Genomic DNA, 20,019 nt, shown 5'->3' with positions numbered 1-20,019 from the left:
CAAAGCCCTGGGATGTACCAGATTATGGGGGCTGCTCTGGCAATGACCATCCCTTACCTCGGTCTCATCCTCCTTTACCTCCAAAAAGCTCAGGTTAAGGACAAGCAAAAAGAAGCCTTTTGACAAAAATCTTTCCTTCTTAGCACCCCTCCCAACTAAATTAAAACTCCCCACTCAACAAATCCACAGGCCAAAATAGTTTAAAACGGTTTTAAAAAAAATGGACCAAGTTCAGCTTGCTAACTTTGCTAAAAACTAAATGGCCCCCCATTCAAAAATACTAGCCTGACTTAAGACACAGGAAGGACCTCAGTGGCATGTGTTACCCTATCAGATGTCCCTCTGAACCTGGCAGGAGATTCAAGGCAGATGGACGGTGGGGAGCTCCGTGGGCAATTTTAGATCCTAGTGGCCTTGCTCCTCAGAAAGGCTTTCCATCTGCCAGGCACTCACCAGGGAGCCGAGCAGGTGGAGAGTCTGGGGTGGCTTATCAGAGAGCAAGTGACAGACACCAGGAGGGGAAGGTCAAGAGCATGTTTACTTCAGGTGACAGAGACGCTCCGAACACTATGCCTCGTTCCCAATTTGCTTCACGAACAGCGGGCGCCCCTTACACGTTGACTTAGAGATCACGTTCGTCTAGCCCTGTCTTACAACTGAATCCAGCCAAGGAAATGCTGTGGCAAAGTATTTAGTACTAAGTTCAGTTAAATCTAGGACTCTGGAGCAGGGGAGTATTCAACCTGTTCTCTCACCAGCTGTTCCTTGAATTCCTGTCCCGTGTGGCGATTTTTTTTTGGCTCCGCTAACCAAAGCTGTGCCCGCTCAGCTCCCGTCACCCGTTCTCTGGGGTGACCGGAGAAGCTCCCACTCTGTGCACAGATGGGGACAGGGGCAGGGCATGAGGTGACTGGTGACATATGCACCTACACATACACACATGTATATAGAAACAAAATATTTTAATTCTTTTTACATGGCCACAGGCTTTCTTGTCAGGTGAACTCCAGCAGGCACCTCTCGTGGCTGCGAGGGGATGGTGTGGTGACGTCATCCCAGCCAGTCCGTATAAGCTACAGTCCCCATTCGGCACAGCCAGCCTTATGTGGCAGATACGTCGCTGCCTCCTCAGGTGACCGAACCACAGCTCAAGAGCAGTTTATCCCAGCGGTCAGAAGCCTCGAAACACCCATCATGCGTCTTACCCCTATTCTGGAATCTTATAAAACATTTATATATATATAGCACAATAAACGTGCTTATTATGCACTCTAACATAGAGTACAGGAACACACACCACGGAGCACAACCCCAGCCGTCTCCACGGTGGGAAAAGTGCGAAAGTCAAACGCATACACAAGGTGTGGCAGCAGAAAGGTATAGAGCACCACGCTCCATGCCTTTCCACACGACCCGACACCGCGAACTTGTCATCTTTGTCCCGTTGGTGGTAGGAGCAGTAACAGAAACTACGTCACCTTCTAAGGGCAGGGGATGCCAGACAATCTGGTGTGGAGCAGAGAGTGATTACGATCCAGAGCTGATCTAGAACTAACTGCTGAAGGTCAGCCTGGCTCACGACCCCAGGTGGAGGTCTGCTCTCTGGTGGGCGGGACCGGCTTTGGGGGCCGAGGGCTGACGTGATATCGGTCAGACACACACATTCTCACACTCACACGCTCCGGGGGAAAGTGCATTTCCAAGAGCTGATACGAAAATAGATTGGCACACTCTTTTGACACAGTGAGGGTATGTTTTCAAAGCGTTCCCCCAGCTGCTGCAAATTCTCTCCCCACTCTGCTCTAGAACTTTGCACTGAGTTGGACCAGGTCTGGAGAGAAGGCCCTGTACTGCACTGGCGAGGTCTGTGCATGCCCGGGAAGAACAGCAAGGAGGGGACAGCTGCAGAATGTCGCCAGGGGAAAGGCCCTGTACCATCTTACGCACGGTTCTCCCCTTCCCCCGCTGAGTAATAAACTGCTCGTGGGTCATCCTAGCTAGCCAGACCAAGACTCCCTGAAAAGTTTCCGGTACTGCCCTACACGAAAACATGTGGAGAGGAAAAAAGGCTGGTATGTCGAGTTCTATTTTTGCATTTCCAGTAGTAAGTGCTGTTCTGCAAGCTCAGAGGAAGTGGTCCCTGGCCCTTCTTAGGGCCTGTGCTAGGAGCTCTGCACCAGGCGTCTGTAATGGGGCATGACCTCGTGCTCCGGCAGATGAAGAGCAAACTCCAAGGCCACTAACACTGGGAATTCAAAGGCAATCAGTTCTCGTCTATTCAGCCGGAACTTCTCTTCCAGTTTCTGCAATGGAATGAAAGGAAACCAAGAGCATATCAGCTTTGCAATCAAAGTCCTTGCCTTTCTCCACATGTAAGCTCTCTACCCACCAGCCAATGAGTGTTTACAGAGAAACCCATTACAGGCAAGACTGTGGAGGAAGAAAGGGAGGCAGGCTTCAGCTGTACTTCCCTCTCTCAGTCCTGGTGAAAGAATCGAACGTGCCCGAGGACCCACGGTCCCACGACTTCATTTACTCTCTCAGTAATCTTAGTACAAGATCAAGTACTTAGATCAAGTACATCCCACGACTTCATTTACTCTCTCAATAATCTTATAAGTTCAATGTGACATTTATGCCCACTTTACAGAGGAGAGAAAACAGGGTCAAGAGGGTAAATAGTTGAGCCTAAGGTGAAATGGGACAGTAAAGGCAACGCTGAGATACCAACTCAATTGAGATTTCAACTCCACCTGTTACAAGTAGCTTATTCAGGCTTAGAGGGAAGACTAAAAAGATCACACATCATCTACAACAGCAATGACCACCTGGGAAGTTCAGGATTGGGTGGGCGGGCTCTATGTAGTTTGGTCCTTTCACACACGAAGACCCAAGACCTGTTGAGATCAGCTCCCTTCTAGGGTGTCACACAGCCTGAGTGTGTGCATGTGAACGGCCGGAGCACGCGGCTGTGTTTAGCTTGCACCCAGGGGCTCCCCGCTGCCACCAGAATACACACCATGAAGCACCTCAGCCATCTCCATGGCTGGGGGGGGGGGGGAAGGGGAGTGCAAAGGTCAAACACACATGGTTTGGCAGCAGAAAGCACCACGCTCCATGCCTTTCCACACAACCCAACACTGAGAATTGGTCATCTTTGTCCCATTGGCAGTAGGGGTAGAAACAAACTATGTCATCTTCTAAGGGCAGAGGATGCCAGACAATCTGGTGTGGGGCGGAGCTCAATCCACCCAGCTGTGGGCGCTGCTGGAGGAGAGATGAAGGAGAACGACCAGGGGAGGGTGGGCAGGGAAGGCCTTGTTTTTGCCAGGACACATTCTGCTCTGGCTTAACCGGTTTGGGCTTAAAAAACAAAACAAAACAAAACTCCCCCGCAGAGCCATTGGTGGCCACTGATTATAACAGGGCTGGGACCCTGTGTCAAATTAACTGCTACTGCAAATGTCAAAACCACTGCCTGTATATCCTGCATGGACACACTGTCTGGTCTATTACTCGGCTACAAGTAAATGTACACAACCTCACACTTGTCAAGATTATTAGTTCAGTTAGTATCTATGTAAACCTGTTGATTCTCAGATTTAGTAACCAAAGTTCCCCTCCATGTTCCTAAAAGTATATACTATACAAGCTAGAGGATTATGCACCATTTCTTAGAAGCAGCAAAGCACTGACCTAAAGAACATTCTTTCTTCCACGGATGGATGAACGGATAAACAAAATGGGCAATACACATACAGTGGAATATTATTTAGTCTTAAAAAGGAAGGAAATTGTAACACACGTTACAAAATGGATGAATCTTGAAGACCTAATGCAAGGAGATAAAGCCAGTCACAAAAGACAAACGGTGTGTGGTTCCACTTCCGTGAGGTCCCTAGAACAGACTAGCTCAGAGAGGCAGAAAGCAGAATGCTGGTTGCCAGGGCCTGGGAGGCAGAGGGAGTGGAGAGTTATTGCTTAATGGGAAAAGAGTTTCAGTTTTGCAAGCTGAAAAGGTTCTGGAGCTGGACGGTGGTGATGGCCACAACAATATGAGTGTACTTAATACAACTCAACTGTAAACTTACGAATAATTAAAATGGTAAATTAAAGCAAAAAGAATGCTCTTTCTTATGTGGGGAATACCTACATTAGCTTCCTTTCTGCTCTCCTTTGCCACGGAGACAGCTGCACAACTAGACATAAAGGGCATCATGTTAGGCATGTCTTGTGTTTTCTGTATTCTGAGGTTTGACATCTGGGGCCTTGCTGATCCTGGAGGCACGGCCACTTTCAGGGTCAGCCAATTCCTAGAGAGGGTGAACAACCTGCCTGGGGGCACACCTTTCATACCCAAAACAACCGATCCAAGGCCTGCACCCCAACCTTCTCTGGGCCTCTATCCACCTGCCCTAATGACGCAGGGCCAGGAGGTAAGTAGGGCGGCCCCCATGCCCTAAAGTCCACTGAAATTAGTCTAGCTATCCAGTCCTAAGCCTGCTTAGGCTGCCTTGCCTGTTCCTTCCTGTGGAAGCCAGAGTGAAGACTCCTGCCCACATTATCCCCTTCTCCCTCCGCCTCCTAACCAACCCTGGTACTTCCCCACATGGCCCCCCCAAGGTACGCTGCCTACCCCGCCAAATGCATGTTGACACCCTATCCTCTAGCATGATATTAATCGGGAGGCTTTAGGACATGGTCAGGTTGAGGAGCTGATACGTGGAGTCCTCACAATGTAATTAGTGCCCCTGTAAGAAGAGACCAGGGAGCCTGCTTGCTCTTTCTGTGCAAGGGGAGGACACTGCGAGGAGGAAGCCATCCACAAGCCAAGGAGACGACTCTCATCAGGAGATGAAGCAGCTGGCACCTTGGTTTTGAACTTCCCAGTCTCCAGAACTGGGAAAAACCAATATTTAAGCTGCCCTGTCCATGGTATTTTGTTATGGCAGATAGAGCTAAGAGACTTCTTTTGGGAACTGTGTAAGCTAACTTTTCAATGGCAACTGTCTCCTGATCTGTTGGCTTTACTATATCTCAAATTTTCTATGAATACACTGTATTTTAAAACAGGCATTCACATATCCATCTAAGATCAAGGTTGCTTTGCTTTGATGGGGCTCTCCTTTAAAAGAAGATACTACTGAATCAAACCCACACCCTTCCCCAAAGATGAGGCAACTAAGGCCACAGGAAGCCAAGGTCTGATGGACACGCTGTGGGTCACATTGCTCATAAGTCCCCTTTCCATTACAGTGGCTTCTGTGGCTTTGAGAATAATTTCACCCCTCATGGTGTCCAAAAATTGATTTTTATGGCCAGACCCAATATGGGGGGGGGGATCTTGTCAAAGTGGATCATCCCCCTGTTCTAGGACAGCCTTAGATGTGGGGCCAGACATCTGCTGCAGGATGACCTCACGGCCCTGGTCTCGCAGTGGCTACTAACAATCGGAATTCTGGGCAGGATCATTACCAGGCTCTTCCCAGGTGCTCCCTCAGCCAACAGGACTCAGGTAACTTACGTCAATTAAATGCTTGACTTCGTGTTTTTTGAGGTCACTTCCGATTTTGGCTGCTAATAGTACACATGCTCCAGCACAAAGCTTCCGGTTCTGTTTGTTTAGCTTTCCCTTGAGGGCGAGCTTCTCAAAATAGACAAAGGCCATGGCCACCGTGGGCTCCTCAAAGCCGCAGTCCTCCTGGGCAAGCTTCCGCATCTCTCGCTTTAGACTAGAGAAAGACAGGAAGAAAGGAAGATTATTAGAACTTGGGAGTTTCAGAGGACCCCAAAGAAAAACATTAATCCATCCTGAAAGCATTTCCTTTTTCTCATTCCCAGAATGGTGACGTGGAATCGGACTAAATCCCTAGGAGTAAGAAAATTCCATTACATGTGGGCAACAGACTTAGGCTGCTGGGGCTCTTCTCTGCTGGTGGAATTGTATAGACGATGTCAGTAAGAGACACAGAGGACCCCACTGAACCCAGGTGGTGTCTGAGAGTCTCTGGGAACTAGGAGTAGAGCTACCCAAAGGGAAAGAGGAAAACTATGATGGGGAACTATGATCATTCCAGAGAGGCACTTTCAGAAATAAATTAGGTGCTTGGTATCAACTCTGCTGAGTATCAGTCACGTTCAAGAACCATGACAGAAGAGGAGTTTAGGCTAACAGCACAACAGCCAGTGTGCTTAGGAACGCTGCCCAGCTAACGGACAAAGTGTGAAAACTTTTTTTTCTTACGTCTCTGGCTTGGAACATGCCAGAATCAAATCAGTATTGGGAGACACAGCATGTAAATATTGGCACATACTCCAACACTGTGTTGGCGTATAGTCTAGCCCTCATCACTACGCGCACTGAAAATCTGTCCTGGCACGCAGATACAACATCAGTCAGCTCCTCTCCAGCCTGGCAGATGTGGGTCACCACAAAGTCAATCCAATCAGCTGTAGGGGAAATACAGGCCTGATTTTACTTTGGCTGTTTTACTAACTGCTTAAAGCTTAAAGGTAGGGCTTGGCTGTCAACTCTTGAGTGGACGACTGTGGGTGAAGCATTACCTCAAATGCTGTGATGCCTACCTACTCTTTTCTGTTTTGTCTACATTGGAGAAAACAGGGAGTGGTAGGTTTCCTATTCTGAGTTTTCTGTAACATAACTCTTACTGAACTGATTATTCTCTCACTTAAGGAAACCACCCTCAGATGCATGTCAGAGCTCATGTCAAGAGCTCTGCCATCGGTCCTGCTTCCCTTGGCTCTCACTCATGGAAGCAAGGGTCAGCCAGCATCAGATGAGCTTCTTTTTGCTGAACATGCCTGTGTTTTATTTCCCCAGAACTACAGGAAGAACCATCATACAAAGCGTGAGCTTAACGCGTGCCAAGTGAGAGTCGGAATGGAAAGGAAAGTTCAAGTGGATGTCGATCCTCACATACCTCCTTATTTTGCTGAGTGTTAATTTAATGTGAGGAAATTTCTCCTTGAAGGTCTCATTCATGTCCTTCTTGAGATCTGAGGGCTTCACGTAGTCAATGACGGTGGTCTGTAACACATCAGACAACCTGGGTCACTCATTAAAATAAGGGTTCTGGGTGGCAGTTACGTATACGTTACAGCCACCTCACAACTTTTGACACCACCAAGCAATGGGGAAGCCAAGAGGAGAGCCACAGCATGGGCCCTGTTGAACCCGAGAGCCTGAATGGGACGTGGTCTCTGGAGGTAGATGGAATCCCTGTGACAACAGGACCTGGTGACATCTGAAAACACCGGCCTCGAGCCAATCAGGAGTCAGTGTCTGGAAGGAGTGGAGCCCCTCCTTCAGTTCCTGTAGTTCAGCCTGTTAGTCATACAGCACAGTGTTTACAGCATCGAGTGTGGACCCACACACGTGGGTTCAATCCACACTTAACTAGTCGTCTGGCTGTGGGACACTTCCACAACCCCAAACATCAGGTTTCACATCTGTAAAATGAAAACGGTTAGCAGTGCCTACTTCATATGACTACAGGAGAAGTAAAGTGCTCTGTGCGGGGCATGGCATACAGCAAGCACTCGATAAATGTTAGCTGTTATTTTTTTAACTGTGGCAAAACATACGTCACGTAAAAGGTACCATCTTAAGCATTTAAAAGCATGCAGTTCAGTGGCATGAAGGACGCTCACATTGTTTTGCAGTCATCACTGCCATCCGTCTCTAGAAATTTCATCTTCTTGCAAAACCAAAACTGTGCACCCATTAAACAATGCCCTGCCCCCCAACCCCCCACCCCAGCTCCTACTGGCAACCACCATTCTGCTTTGGACTGGACTTCTCCAGGCACCTCATTCAAGTGCGATCACACAGCATTTGTCCTTTTGTGCCTGGCTTGTTTCACTCACTATCGTGTCCTCCAGGTTCAACTGCAGTGCAGGGGTCACAATCCCCTTCCTTTTTAAGGCCGAATCACATTCCATTGTGCATACTTGATGTCAGCTATGGTTAATAGTCCTTTAAACCTTGGGTTTCCTCCTCCCCCCCCCCCCACCCTTTTAGCAGGCTCCATGCCCAACGTGGGGATTGAACTTACAACCCCTAGATCAAGAGTGGCATGCTCTACCGACTGAGCCAGCCAGGTGCCCCTCCCCTCCCCCTTCCTCATCCTATCCGTCCTTAAGACAGGTTCCTCCAAGCCTCTTCTGAGTAGCCAGGTCTTCCCTGCTCATCTGTGCTCTACACTGTTAACTCTGAATCAGACACAGTCTCTGGCTGGGTCTCACCAGCATCACCTCATCCCCTCTCAGGAGCGTGCTTTCAAAGGGCAGCAACAACGCACGATGCCTCTTCTGGTTGGCCATAGCCAGAGGCAATAGCCTTCGCCAGGCAAAGCCAGAAAAAGAAGAAACAGATTCTGACAAGAAGGCCTGTTCCCATGGATGGCTGCTGCCAGCCTCTTCACGGGCAACAGCCTGGCCTTTTCCAGAAGATGTGTCAAAGGTTTCCTCAATGGTTCTAACAAAAGTTGGCAACTATCTGTAAACACCTCTATTCAGGAGATGCTTGGTTGGGCAGGATGTTCATTTTTATTTTCTTCAGGATTTTAATTTTTAAGCAATCTCTACACTCAGCGTGGGGCTCAAACCCTCAACTCTAAGATCAAGAGCTGCACACTCTATGACTGAGAGGGGCCAGCCAAGCACCCCTGGATGGACAGGATTTTAGCACGGGCACATGAAATGCCTCTGGTGTCAGTCAATAGGCAAGAGGAAACAAAGAGCAAGCATGTCCAAATTCACACTGATCTGAACGGCACCTTCTGAACAGCAGCTTTGGGGACTAAAAGCAAACCAGAGCAACAGTAACTCAAACAGTTGCACTGAACTTGTTCGGAACTTTCTCAAATTCTGGGTGGAAGTAGACTTGGGGCAATGCCCAGAGTCCTTCCTTGGAGCCATGTCTTTCTGGCCCTATCAAGAAGGCTCTCCCTCAGCTGGCCTGGGACATGCCTGTCCTGGTAGCCACCGTGTGCACCTGCGATGTGCCAGCAAGGGGCAGGGGAGTGGTGATGTGGCAGCAGTGTGCAAACATACACATGCACACACACTTGCGTGCAGCGACGTTCTGCTAAGCAGCGAGGCAGAGTGCACGGGACTTCATGGAGGCCACTTACTGCCAAGGTCTGACAGAGAACGCTTCCCCTGTGGCAGCCCTCCAAGATGGCTTTGTCATCCCGAACAAACATCTCCTCTGGGCCGAACAGGATGTAAGAGTTCTCACTTAGGAAACAGGCAGAATGGGGAACTACGTCTGACATTCTTATCTCAAGCTGGACCCACCGGCCAATCAGCCAATCCTTCTGTTTCCTAAATACCCAGCCCCCCACCCCTCTCTTCTACCCCTCCCCAAGCATCCTGAACTCTGCGACAGCCTCTCCTACTCTTCCTCGGCGGATGAAAGCTCAAGGTTTGCTGTGACGTAAGCAGGCTCAAGCAAAGACTCATGGGCCCTTGTTGGGTACTGAAGCCCTGTGAGCCCCAAGCAAGGATATCCTAGACTGGGAAGGGGTGGTCTGGATCCTTCTCTGTGGCAACCACAGCAGCCCTGCTTTCCTCGGTCTTCTATATAGATCACACAGCACTGCTTGCTCTCTCACCAGCAGAAAAGCAGCTTGTAGGTGCGTTTCAGCCACCTCATCTCACAGATGTGGAAGCAGACGCTCAGAGGGGTGAAGGGGCAGGGCCAGCACTGGGAGCCGGGTCTCCCAGCTCGCCACACACACTGACTTCCTGTTTCCCTTCTCTATCGGGCCAAAATGAGAGCAGTGGACAGCCTGAGACTGCCAGCAGGTGGAAACGTCTGGGTGCTGGTCAGTGGCTCTGCCTCCAGCAAGCTGGGCAACTCTGAGAAAGACGTTTGACCTCCTTGGGCCTCACCTTCCCCTTCTCTGAAATGAGGGAAGAATACCTCCTGTGGCTGCTTCATAGGTTTGTTTACACTGAAGATCAAACAAAGAGAACAGAACGTACCTAAAGGACCCTGGAGAATTTTATTGAGAACACGGAAATGGGAGATGGCACAAAACAGGGTTCTGGTCCAGGCACACAGAGTCAGGGTGTGAGGGTGGGGCCCTGGATCCGCATCACGATGTCACCCAGGTGACTTTCCTACGCATCACAGTCTCCTCCCCTGGCTAGCATCCAGGCCGCTGTCCCAGTGATTCATCTTCACATACGCTGTGGCCTAGATACCCAGCCCTCTCCTGGGACTTGCCTTTTGCCATACTTTCTACTCCTTTACAGCTAGGATTCCAAATATAATTCTGGTGCTTCCTGTCCGGTGCTCCGGCACGAGGAGGCAGCACTGAAGCTGAGGCCATGCTTCTGTTGATTCTGCTGCCAAGAAAAGTCATGGCGGGAGTCCTGGTTTCCCACTCTACCGGTGTAGACCACAGCAGGGCAGCACGGATCTGAAGCCAGGGGCAGTGGCAACTTCCGAGAGGTGGAAACACCACCATGCCTGAAACCAGCAGCTGGTGTAGCTTCCCAACCAGCAACTGCAGGGTGTGTGTGGGGGTGCTGATCAAGGATGAGGCAGGGCACAGCTCCCCTGCTGGCCTGGCTCTGCAGAGTGGGCTCAGGATCATTCCTGAAATCCCAGCTTAGGCTGTCTTGTCAGCCTCCACAGTGATTCTAGAAGCTGTTTAGTGTCCTGTGATAAATCCTTTTCTTTGTAAACTTGCTCACAAGGATGCTTTTCTTCGTAGTTGAACCATAACTGATGCACACACTACATGGGGTAAGGGCAGAGCTGCTGAGTCCTCTAAAGGCCCCAATGTCCTCAGTTCCCTGGGGCACTGAGTCTTGCCCCAGGCCCTCACACACCACTTTCTGACCAGTCCTAACTTTAGAAGGACCCCATGAAGACCAAGAACCCCACTCAGCCTGCAGCCCTGGGCCCAGTCCTTTCAGGGGACACTCTTGTTTTCACGAGCAGCCCTGTCCTAGCTCTTAGGGTACAGAGCAGGGACCTACTTTTCCTGAGAGCAGGAGAAATAGACATGTGCATTTATTTCAAGGCTGGCCCTGGAGATGGGGGGGGGGGGGCAGGGGGAGGGCCAGTGAGCTGATGCTGTGAATCCCCCGACCAGTGCCTGGCCCCTAGTGAGGGCAGCACACGGCAGCCACAGGGATGGCCAAGCCCTCGAGTTCATCTCCTAGAGCTGTAGAAGCGGCACTCCGTCACCCTGGTGGAGTTTCCAGCCATATGGCTGTGCCCTTGCCACTGTTCCCCCAGCATGGAGTGGAAAGCCTACTGGCAGCCTGGTCCTCCGCTTATTATTTGGCCGTCACTGGGCTACTCTTTGGGTCTTTTCTAAAGTAGATATGGTGCATTTTGGGGTGGGGGATCTCTGCAAACCTCCACGTGTGTCATTTCCTGACCTCCAAGTGGTTGGCAGCCTCCAGGATAGTGTGGAGAGGGAAGATACGGGATAGACATGAGAGAGCTGGGCCCAGCATTTCCAGGGTGGCTGCTCTGACAAGTCCAAGGGCATCTGGGGAAGGGGATGGGCATACAGACTCCTGGAGGCTTCCTGCTGCCACACCTGAAGCAGGTGCCCAATGACACCGCCATTTCAGTTCACTTGCTTACATGGATGGCGGTGAGGCAGGCTGGCTTCAGGGGCGCTGAAATGCCTCCAAGACTCAAGACCGGTAGGACGGTGGTGGTAAATTGTGGACGTATCTGAACACCTAGGCAGACTGAGAATGCAAAAGTGGTTGCATTAGTTTCCTGTGGCTGCTGTAACCAAGCACCATCAACTGCGAGGCTTAAATAACAGAAATTTATGGTCTCAGTTCTGGAGGCTAGAAGTCTGACATTAAGGTGTCAGAGGAGTTCTGTTCCTTCTAAGACTATGGCTAGAATCCTTCCTTGCTCCTTTCCTAGCTTCTGGTAGTCCCAGGCATCCCCTGGCTTGTACATGCATCACTGTAGTCTCTGCCGATCATCACATGGGGTCCTCCCCATGTGTCGGTGTTCACATGGCTGTCCTCTATCTCTGTTTATAAAGACACCAAGTTGTGTTGGATTAGGGCCCACCTTACTCCAGTACAACTTCATCTTAACTAGTTTATATCTGCAAACACTCTATTTCTAAATGAGGTCACATTTTGAGGTACTAGGGGTTAGGGCCTCAACCTGTTTTTTGGGGACACCATTCAAGCCAGCGCAGTGGCGCTTCCTCATAATGGTGCTGCTACACAGCCTCTCTGTTCTTCCCAGGCTGGACGGAGCTGCCCCCACTGGCCTTAGCTCTGACCCAGGCAGCAGGTGTTTGTTGGCCTTGGCCTCAGTCTGAGGGAGTACTTTCCATGGCTCTCTCTTCGGTCTTACTTTTGTCTGTTTTTCTGAGCTGTGGCTCTGTGGGAGAAGATCACAAACTCTGGAGCCAGAACCCCAGGATTCCGTGAAACTGCTAAGTGTTCTCTGCTTCAGTTTCTTCTTCTGGCTTCTCCACCATCTGCTTTATGTCAACAGCTGCAAGGCAACTGGCCATCTGTAGGGCTCAAATTCAACTGCTTGGGGTACACAATCAGGGCAGCTGAGTGGGAAGCCCCCAAAGCGACCATCTGCTTCCAGACCCTTACATGCTGCACCCTTGAGCCCACTGCCCCATACTGGCCCCTCATGGACCAGACTCTGTGTATTGGGCAAATCACCCTGAGCCCAGGGCCGCTATGTCAGGCAGTTTCCAGAGGAGATGACGGTCCTTGCTGTCTTCAGCTCCAGTTCCCACTGAGAACCACTCTCTGGAATACAGCAGCCACAGTTCCACTGCGTGGTCCTGTCTGTCTTGGGGGGCCATAAGAGATTTTGATAGGCTGGACCTCCTGACCACCTGGAAGGCACCTCTCCTCCTTCCAGTGACAGAGGTGAGTGAAGATGGCAGTACTGGAGGCTGAGATATGGGCATGGGGTTACAACGGGACCCCAGTTACTCATTCCTTCTGGCTTGAGAGACAATGAATTAAAAGTGAGGCCAGTGCTACGTACCAGCTCTCCTATGAGTCTAACTGTGTAAAGACTCCCAATGCCCAGGTTTTGCCAGCACACATCACTACAAATCAAAGTGCTAATAACCAGGCTGTGGTTCCTTCCTGGTCTGGGACAGACCAAGTGACCACTGTTTTCCATGCCACCTAATTCTAGGCCATAGGATTTGCCAGACGTAGGGCTCCTTGTGGCCCACTGCAGAGGCTGACAGCTGGGACAGGCCGCATGGCAGGCAGACAGCTCCAGCCCTGTGGTGCTTGCAATTTTGCAGAGAGGGCCATTCCACTCTTGGGATAAGAGGTAGCTTCAGTGCACTTTCATGCAGCTGCCTGGCTGCAAGAAAGCTGTGTGTGCACAGCCACATAAAAGGGAAGAGAGGAAGGTCAGCTGGGAGGAGACTATCCCAGACGCAGAATGTCCAGAGACGCAGTTCGGAAGGGGCCTGGCCTGCTTGAGATAGGAGGCACAGTCAGGAAGGCTCAGTGGGGGGCTGACACCATGGCTCCCTTCTGAGATGACAAGAAAAGATGGTAAGACCAGAACTTAGTCATCTAGCTGGAAAAGTCTACCGTATCTATTGTGGGCATACTGAGACACCTTTTGCTTTTTAAAAAAAACAGAGATTGACTTATGTTAGGAGAGAGGGAAATGACCTTGACCCGCACCTGGCCCATAGCACCAGTCACAGCGCTGTGCAGTGGGGGCCTCACAGTGGGGTTGGATGCAACGGGAGACAGTGGAGGCAGGCAAGGCAGGCAGGTGTGTGTGGGGGGTACATGTACCCCAATGACAATGCCGGAGAACAAAGAGGGGCTCAGAGCTGGTCTGGTTTCAACAGAAACAATATAAAAGGTGCTTCCATTTTGAACCTGAGAACTTTCTCCTTCCTTCTCTATCCTCCTGCCGTGCACATCTCTCCAAGCATTCTTACAAGCAGCTCTGAACAGATGTGGGCTTGCTGTAGACTCTGCTAAGGTTCCCCTCTGGGTCACAGGATCCCCTGGGGGCAGAACATTCCAAAGGAAGGATGGGTATCGGGCAGTGATCTCTGCAAGCTCCTTCCAACACCAACAGCCACTGCACGGCCGGCTGGGGCTATCCTGCCTGACTGCACTTGTCCCCCGTCCATCGGCGCTCCGAGCTCAGCAGGGCACTGGGAAGCAGATGTTCTGTGCTCGCTAAGGTAATTAAGCAGAGTGGTGGCCCTCACCTAGATCAATCTAACCACGAACAGCTGTGCATTTCAGCTCTTCTACACATTTTTCCTTTTCCCTAAGAGGACAGTAAATCACAAGGAAAACTATGGGAATGAGCAGAGGGCCTTCGCAGCCCCGGGCAGCATTTGTTGCTATTTCTACCCATCGGATTCCAAATATATAATCCCGGATTTACTCTCCCTCCCTTCCCTTTAGGGGAGCAGCTCTTCAATTTCCCTCACCAAAACGAAACCGTTTGCAAATCAAGGAGAGAAACCACAGGAAAAACTGCTTTTGCTTCAGGGTTACACTCCTACATGGATTTACCAGGAAGGGCAAGGTAGGTATTGAGCTTCAGGTATTTGTCAAATACTTATATGGTACTATAGAAACTTCTAGAGTCCACTCACTTGAGAGGACACTGGGTAGGTGTGGCTTTAAGTTCACACACATACATAATGTATTTGGATGCACTTTTACTATTTTTTAAAATGTTTTATTTATTTTGAGAGTAAGCGAGAGCGTCTGCGGGGCAGAAACATAGGGAGAGAGAATTCCCAGCAGGCTCCATGCTGGAGATTAGGATTCTCTCTCTCCCCCTTCCCTGCTCATACTCACTCTCTCAAAATAAACAAACCTTAGGAAAAAAAAGATCGCAAAATGGGCACTAAACCTGAAATAAACACGTGGAGAGGAAGCAGATGCTACAACATCTTGGTAAAATGTAAAGCTAGTATTTCATTTTGCATTATTTTTATAAGAAAAAAAAAAAAAGATTAAAAGAAAACCACAATACTGATGCATGCTACAGCATGGATACATGCTGAAAACATTATCCAAGTAAAAGCCAGACATAAAAGGCCACATGGTGTACGATTCCATTTTTATGAAACGTCCAGAATAGACAAGTGTCCAGAGACAGAAAGTAGATTAGTGGTTGCCCAGGGCTCAGGGGGGTGGAGGGTTAAGGGTACAGGGGCATCTTTTGAGGATGATGAAAATGTCCTGAAACTGATTATGGTGATGGCTACACAACATTGTGAGTATTCTAAAAACCACTTAATTGTACACTTTATTTAATTTTTATATTTTAGTAGGCTCTACGCCCCAACATGGGGCTTGAATTTACAATCCCAAGGTCAAGAGTAGCATGTTCCACAGACTGAGCCAGACACCCCTGAACACTTAAAAAAAAGTGAATCGTAGGATATGTGAATTACATCCAATAAAGCTGTCACACACAACCCCTTCCCCCCAAAAAAACCCTAAAACCAAAACACAAAATGCACCACATAATGCAATAGGGCATTTAAAAAGGCATTTTATTTTGGGGCACCTGGGTGACTCAGTCGGGTGGAGCCTGCTTAAGATTCTCTCCAACCCCCCATTCTGCGCCCCTCTTCCCACCTCATGTGTGGGCTCTCTCAAAATAAAAAAAAATAATTGTATTTTAACACTTGCATCAAAAGCTGTGGGACAAAGATCCCACTGCTCAGCTTCTGTGCAGGTGCCTGACAGATTTTCCCTGGAGCTGGGGAAGCTCTAAAGCCCTTCCAAGTCTCCAGAAAGGCCTAGCACTTTGGTTATTGTAATGACACATTACTTTTCCTAATGAGGGTCTCCTGAATTCAAGGAGCTTTTAAAGCACCTTGAAACCTGAGGGCCTTACAGGGAGGAGCCCCTGGGGCTCAAGCTACTTCATCTTCTCTATAAACCCACACTGCAGACAGGTAAGTAGGAAATCAAGACAGCTTGCAGTGAAAAAGACATACAGTGAAGGAAAGCTGGGCCAACTGCCTGCCACACAGAAGGCTGAATTCGTCTTCCTTTGATTGACTCTTTATTATCCACTGCTCAGCATTTCCTACTGTGCGGAAAAAGTTCTAAGACACATTCCCACAACACTGGGGAGGTCTGGGGGTAGGAAGGAGGGGTTTTTCTGGGAGTATTTAGACTGTAATATTAAGTAAATACAAGCATAGGCACTTTATCAAGAAGATCAATCCAAGAGATGTCCTCTCAAGATTGATATAGATATCGTAAAGGTTATTAGTCAGTTTTTTTTCTGCTGTCAGAACAGGTCGAGAGGGACTTCTTCCTGAGAAAGGAAAAGGATCCAGAAATCCATTCAAATAACCTTAACTCTGTTGGCACTAGCTCAGTCAGCTCTTTTGCCTACTTTCTCCTCTTAATTGCTCTCCACACCCATAAAGGGAAGAAAAAACAAAACCACTACTGACTTCAGCTGCCAGGTTCTAATGATAAACAACCACTCTCTGGTGAAATTTTAATGACAGGCCAGGCGGCGCATAAGGCAGGAAGCCCCCGCTTCTGACTCGAGGCCTCACGGCTGCCCTCACCACACTGAGAAACACCATCATTAAGCTAAGGCCCTGTGAGAACCCACATGCAGCCAGGAGGCTCAACATACTTTCCTATTCTGTGGTCACCGTCTAGAAACTTTAGGGCCAAAACCACAGGCCCTACTTGTAGCTGAGACTTGGTTTCCAGACCTGCCCCAGGAATCTTTTTTTCTTTACTTCAAAATTTTCCCTTTGCCCTTTCATGGTGGCTAATAGTGGAAGTGACTTGCGTACATCAAGGTTAAAAACCAACCTAAGTCTATGTGTGAGGCCAGTTTTAAAGAGGTGCCACTTAAACTTTATATGTAACAGGCTTCTTTCTAGGCCTCAGGGAATTGTTTGCCTCTGGAACGCTTCCATTTTAAGACATGTCCCAACTGTGGCAACACAAGCAGCCTTTTTATATCACACTTAGAACACACAGGAATGAAAATATATGTCCAACTACATCCCGGCTCGTTAACATCACCTACATAATGACTCAGAAAGCCTACTCCTAGGTATTTATCTGTCCAAGAGAAATGAAAATATATGTCCACCAAAGACCTGTAGAAGAATGCTCATAGCTGCAATATTCATAGTGCCTCTAAACTGGAAACTATGGTATACCCATACAATAGAATCCTACTCAGCAATTAAAAAAAACAAACTACTGACACCTGCAACATGAGTGAATCTCACCTATTAAATCGTATGAAAGAAGATGGGCCAAAAAAAAAAAAAGCACATAGTATATGATTCCACTTATTTAAAGTGCCAGAGTAGGCAAACTAGTTTATGGTGACAGAAGTCAAAAGAGCAGTTGCCTAGGGGCACTTGGGTGGCTCAGTCGGTTGAGCTTCCGACTTCAGCTCAGGTCATGGTCTCGCAGTTTGTGAGTTTGAGCCCCGTGTCAGGCTCTGTGCTAATCAACAGCTCAGAGCCTAGAGCCTGCTTTGGTTTATGTATCTCTCTCTCTCTCTCTCTCCCCCCCCCCCCCCCCCCCCCCCCCCCCCCCCGCTCATGCTCTGCCTCTCTGTGTCTCTCAAAAGTAAATAAACTTAAAAAAAAAAAAAAAAAAAGTAGCTGCCTTGCCAGGAACAGGTGGGAGGGAGAACAGGATGGACAGGAGGGAACTAAGGGGAAAGAAATGTTCTATCTCCATTAAAGTAGAGGTTACAAAGATCATGGAACTGTACACCTCAAATGTGTACATTTGATCACATGTAAATTACACCTTCATATGAAAAGAGAAAAAAAGTTAATGGCTGCCACTGGATGTGATGGGGTGAAAGGTTTAGCTCATCACTTTCAAGGCTGCCTGATTCTGCAGAGGCCACACGAACATCTCAGACCCTGAATTTCCACAGAAACAGAACACTCCAAAACACTGGACAACAGTCCCTGGCTCTCCTGAGGCCTCTGTTGGGCTGGTCTCACCTGAGCTGCCCTGGGGACCTCAGGGAGATAAGCATAGGCAGCAGGACCCCACAGGCCTTGGGAGTATTAAGGGAGATGGGCATCTTCCAGCAAAGGCCACTACAGGAAGCCCCAGAGAGGGGAGAGAGGAGCCGGGGTGCACAGACTTTGTACAGGTCTGACGTCCACCCGCTGGGGGTGCCCTGCCAATGATGAGGGTTCACATACCAAGAGGAAAGCTCCAAGGCTGGGTTTGTCTACACAGAGGGCCTCACACCCACCTACAGGCCAAGATGTGCCTCAGACCCTCAAAGAAGGTTTTCAACAGCCTGGGTCAAGTAACCCTATACCTCTGTCTACCCTGGTAGCCAGAGCCCATTACAAGCACAGTTCCCTGTGCCTGGGGTCGAGTAGGTATGGAACGTCTGTCAGGATCATCATCTATGGGCCTGCCTTCTCCACCTGTGCGTGTGTGGGAGTGTACATGTATGTGCATGTGCGTAGAGGGAAGGACAGTGACTTTTACTGTTAAAAATCTTGATTTTATACACTCGCTCTCTTCTACCCCTTCACATGACAGTCTTGTGCATGGGCCCCTCCCATCAAGGCCTGGCAAGGCTGCTCCTTCTTACCCCTCACACTCCCCTTCAATGCTATGTCCTCAGGGGAGCCTTCCTGCAGGCCGGCCTCCAACCTCCACCCCCCAACCCTGCCCCCATCATCTCCTAACCACTTTTCTTCACCCTCCTCCTGACTGCAGTGACTTGTCTACTTGTTCACTGTCTGACTTCCCCACCCACTAGAAGGTTGACGAAAACACTATGTAAGGGAGCACCTGGCCTGACACATAGTAGGGCCTCAGTCAGTATTGGCTGAATGGACAAATTCTATGAGTTCAAGCAAACCAACACGAATCAAAAACAAAACCCTCGCACTTAACTCGTGCAAGTTCGCTGCATGTGAAACAGCTCTATTCCATGCCTGCTTCTAAACAGGAAGTTTCCTGGGAGCCAGTCTGAGGCTCTTTGTAACACATGACATGCACATCAGTGACAGAGGACTATGCTGGAAAGCAAATGCCCCACATTTTATCAAAGTACCAATATCTGTGGCCAGAGTAGGAGACGTACATCTTATGGAGCTGACCAGGAAATGCGGCTCACAAGCAATTTCGTTCTCTAAAACGTGTACTGTTACAGGAAGCACAGGCTGTAGATTCAACGTGGTGAAATGAAAAATGAGCCAGTTGGGAACATAAAACAAGGAGGATAGAACGTATATGCTGACTTGGCGAATCATCTGGCACACCGTCCAAGGACAAAAAATCATCTGTGTGCACAGGCACGCAAATGTAGACTGTGGCCCAGAACCTTAAAGCTCACAGTGAAATCATTTAAAGAAAAGAAGATGTAGTACCAGCCTGACACCAGGCCTGTAGAAGGAAAGGTCAATGTTATCACCAGACAGAACATGATCTAGAAAAGAGCTTCCTACCAAACCCCAAGGTCAATCAAAAATAGTGCCCCCCTCTTATTCTCTTGGTTACCTAGAAATCTGGTAACCTGTTGGCCCAAAGAACCATTTTCATGCCCTACTCCAAGGTCAGCAGTTCTGCCACTGACTGCTGAGGGACATGGGGGTCACGGGCCAAGTGAGAAGAGGACCAAGCCAGGAGTTCTAGCCTCGGCCCCCACTTCCTGTCTGGCAACTATGACAGCCTCACTCAAACTCCCCGAACCACAGTTTCCAGCCCCGTCACTTAGTGAATAAAAAGCAGTGAACAAAGAATCTTAGTCTTACACAAGCCATGACGTTTCAGTTGCTCCCTCCTTAACATTAGGGCGGTGATTCTGATAATTTATTACACACTTGTGGGCTAGCTTACATGAATAAACTCTGGCTTTGTAAAAGAAATCATCTTTTTTTTTTTTTTTTAAGTTTATTTTTAGAAAGAAAGAGTGTGAGCACGGGGGAGGAGCAGAAATAGAGAAGAGAGAATCCCAAGGAGGCTCTGCGCTCTAAG

At 49.0% G+C, this 20,019-nt stretch overlaps 1 protein-coding gene and 1 long non-coding RNA gene across 7 annotated transcripts in view; one reads left to right on the top strand and one right to left on the bottom strand.

The window, feature by feature from the left end:
• Nucleotides 1–945: 945 nt before the first annotated feature.
• The window catches only part of CABLES1 (Cdk5 and Abl enzyme substrate 1), a 129,344-nt gene continuing 110,270 nt past the window's right edge, over nucleotides 946–20,019 (bottom strand). For all 6 annotated transcript variants that reach the window (XM_042910328.1, XM_042910327.1, XM_042910325.1 and 3 more), the window contains 3 exons: nucleotides 6,942–7,048; nucleotides 5,525–5,732; nucleotides 946–2,303 (listed from right to left, as the gene is read on the bottom strand). In XM_042910328.1, the coding sequence (XP_042766262.1) occupies nucleotides 2,163–2,303; nucleotides 5,525–5,732; nucleotides 6,942–7,048 (456 nt within the window). In that variant the 3' untranslated portion in view covers nucleotides 946–2,162. The remainder of the gene's footprint in view (nucleotides 2,304–5,524; nucleotides 5,733–6,941; nucleotides 7,049–20,019) is intronic.
• Nucleotides 12,473–19,971, top strand: LOC122203467. The gene is made up of 3 exons (XR_006195192.1): nucleotides 12,473–12,918; nucleotides 14,452–14,575; nucleotides 19,935–19,971. It is a non-coding gene; the product is annotated as an uncharacterized LOC122203467 (long non-coding RNA).

Source organism: Panthera leo, chromosome D3, assembly GCF_018350215.1.
Source record: "Panthera leo isolate Ple1 chromosome D3, P.leo_Ple1_pat1.1, whole genome shotgun sequence".
Taxonomy (NCBI): Eukaryota; Metazoa; Chordata; class Mammalia; order Carnivora; family Felidae; genus Panthera; species Panthera leo.
This window is presented reverse-complemented; position numbering and strand designations above follow the sequence as displayed.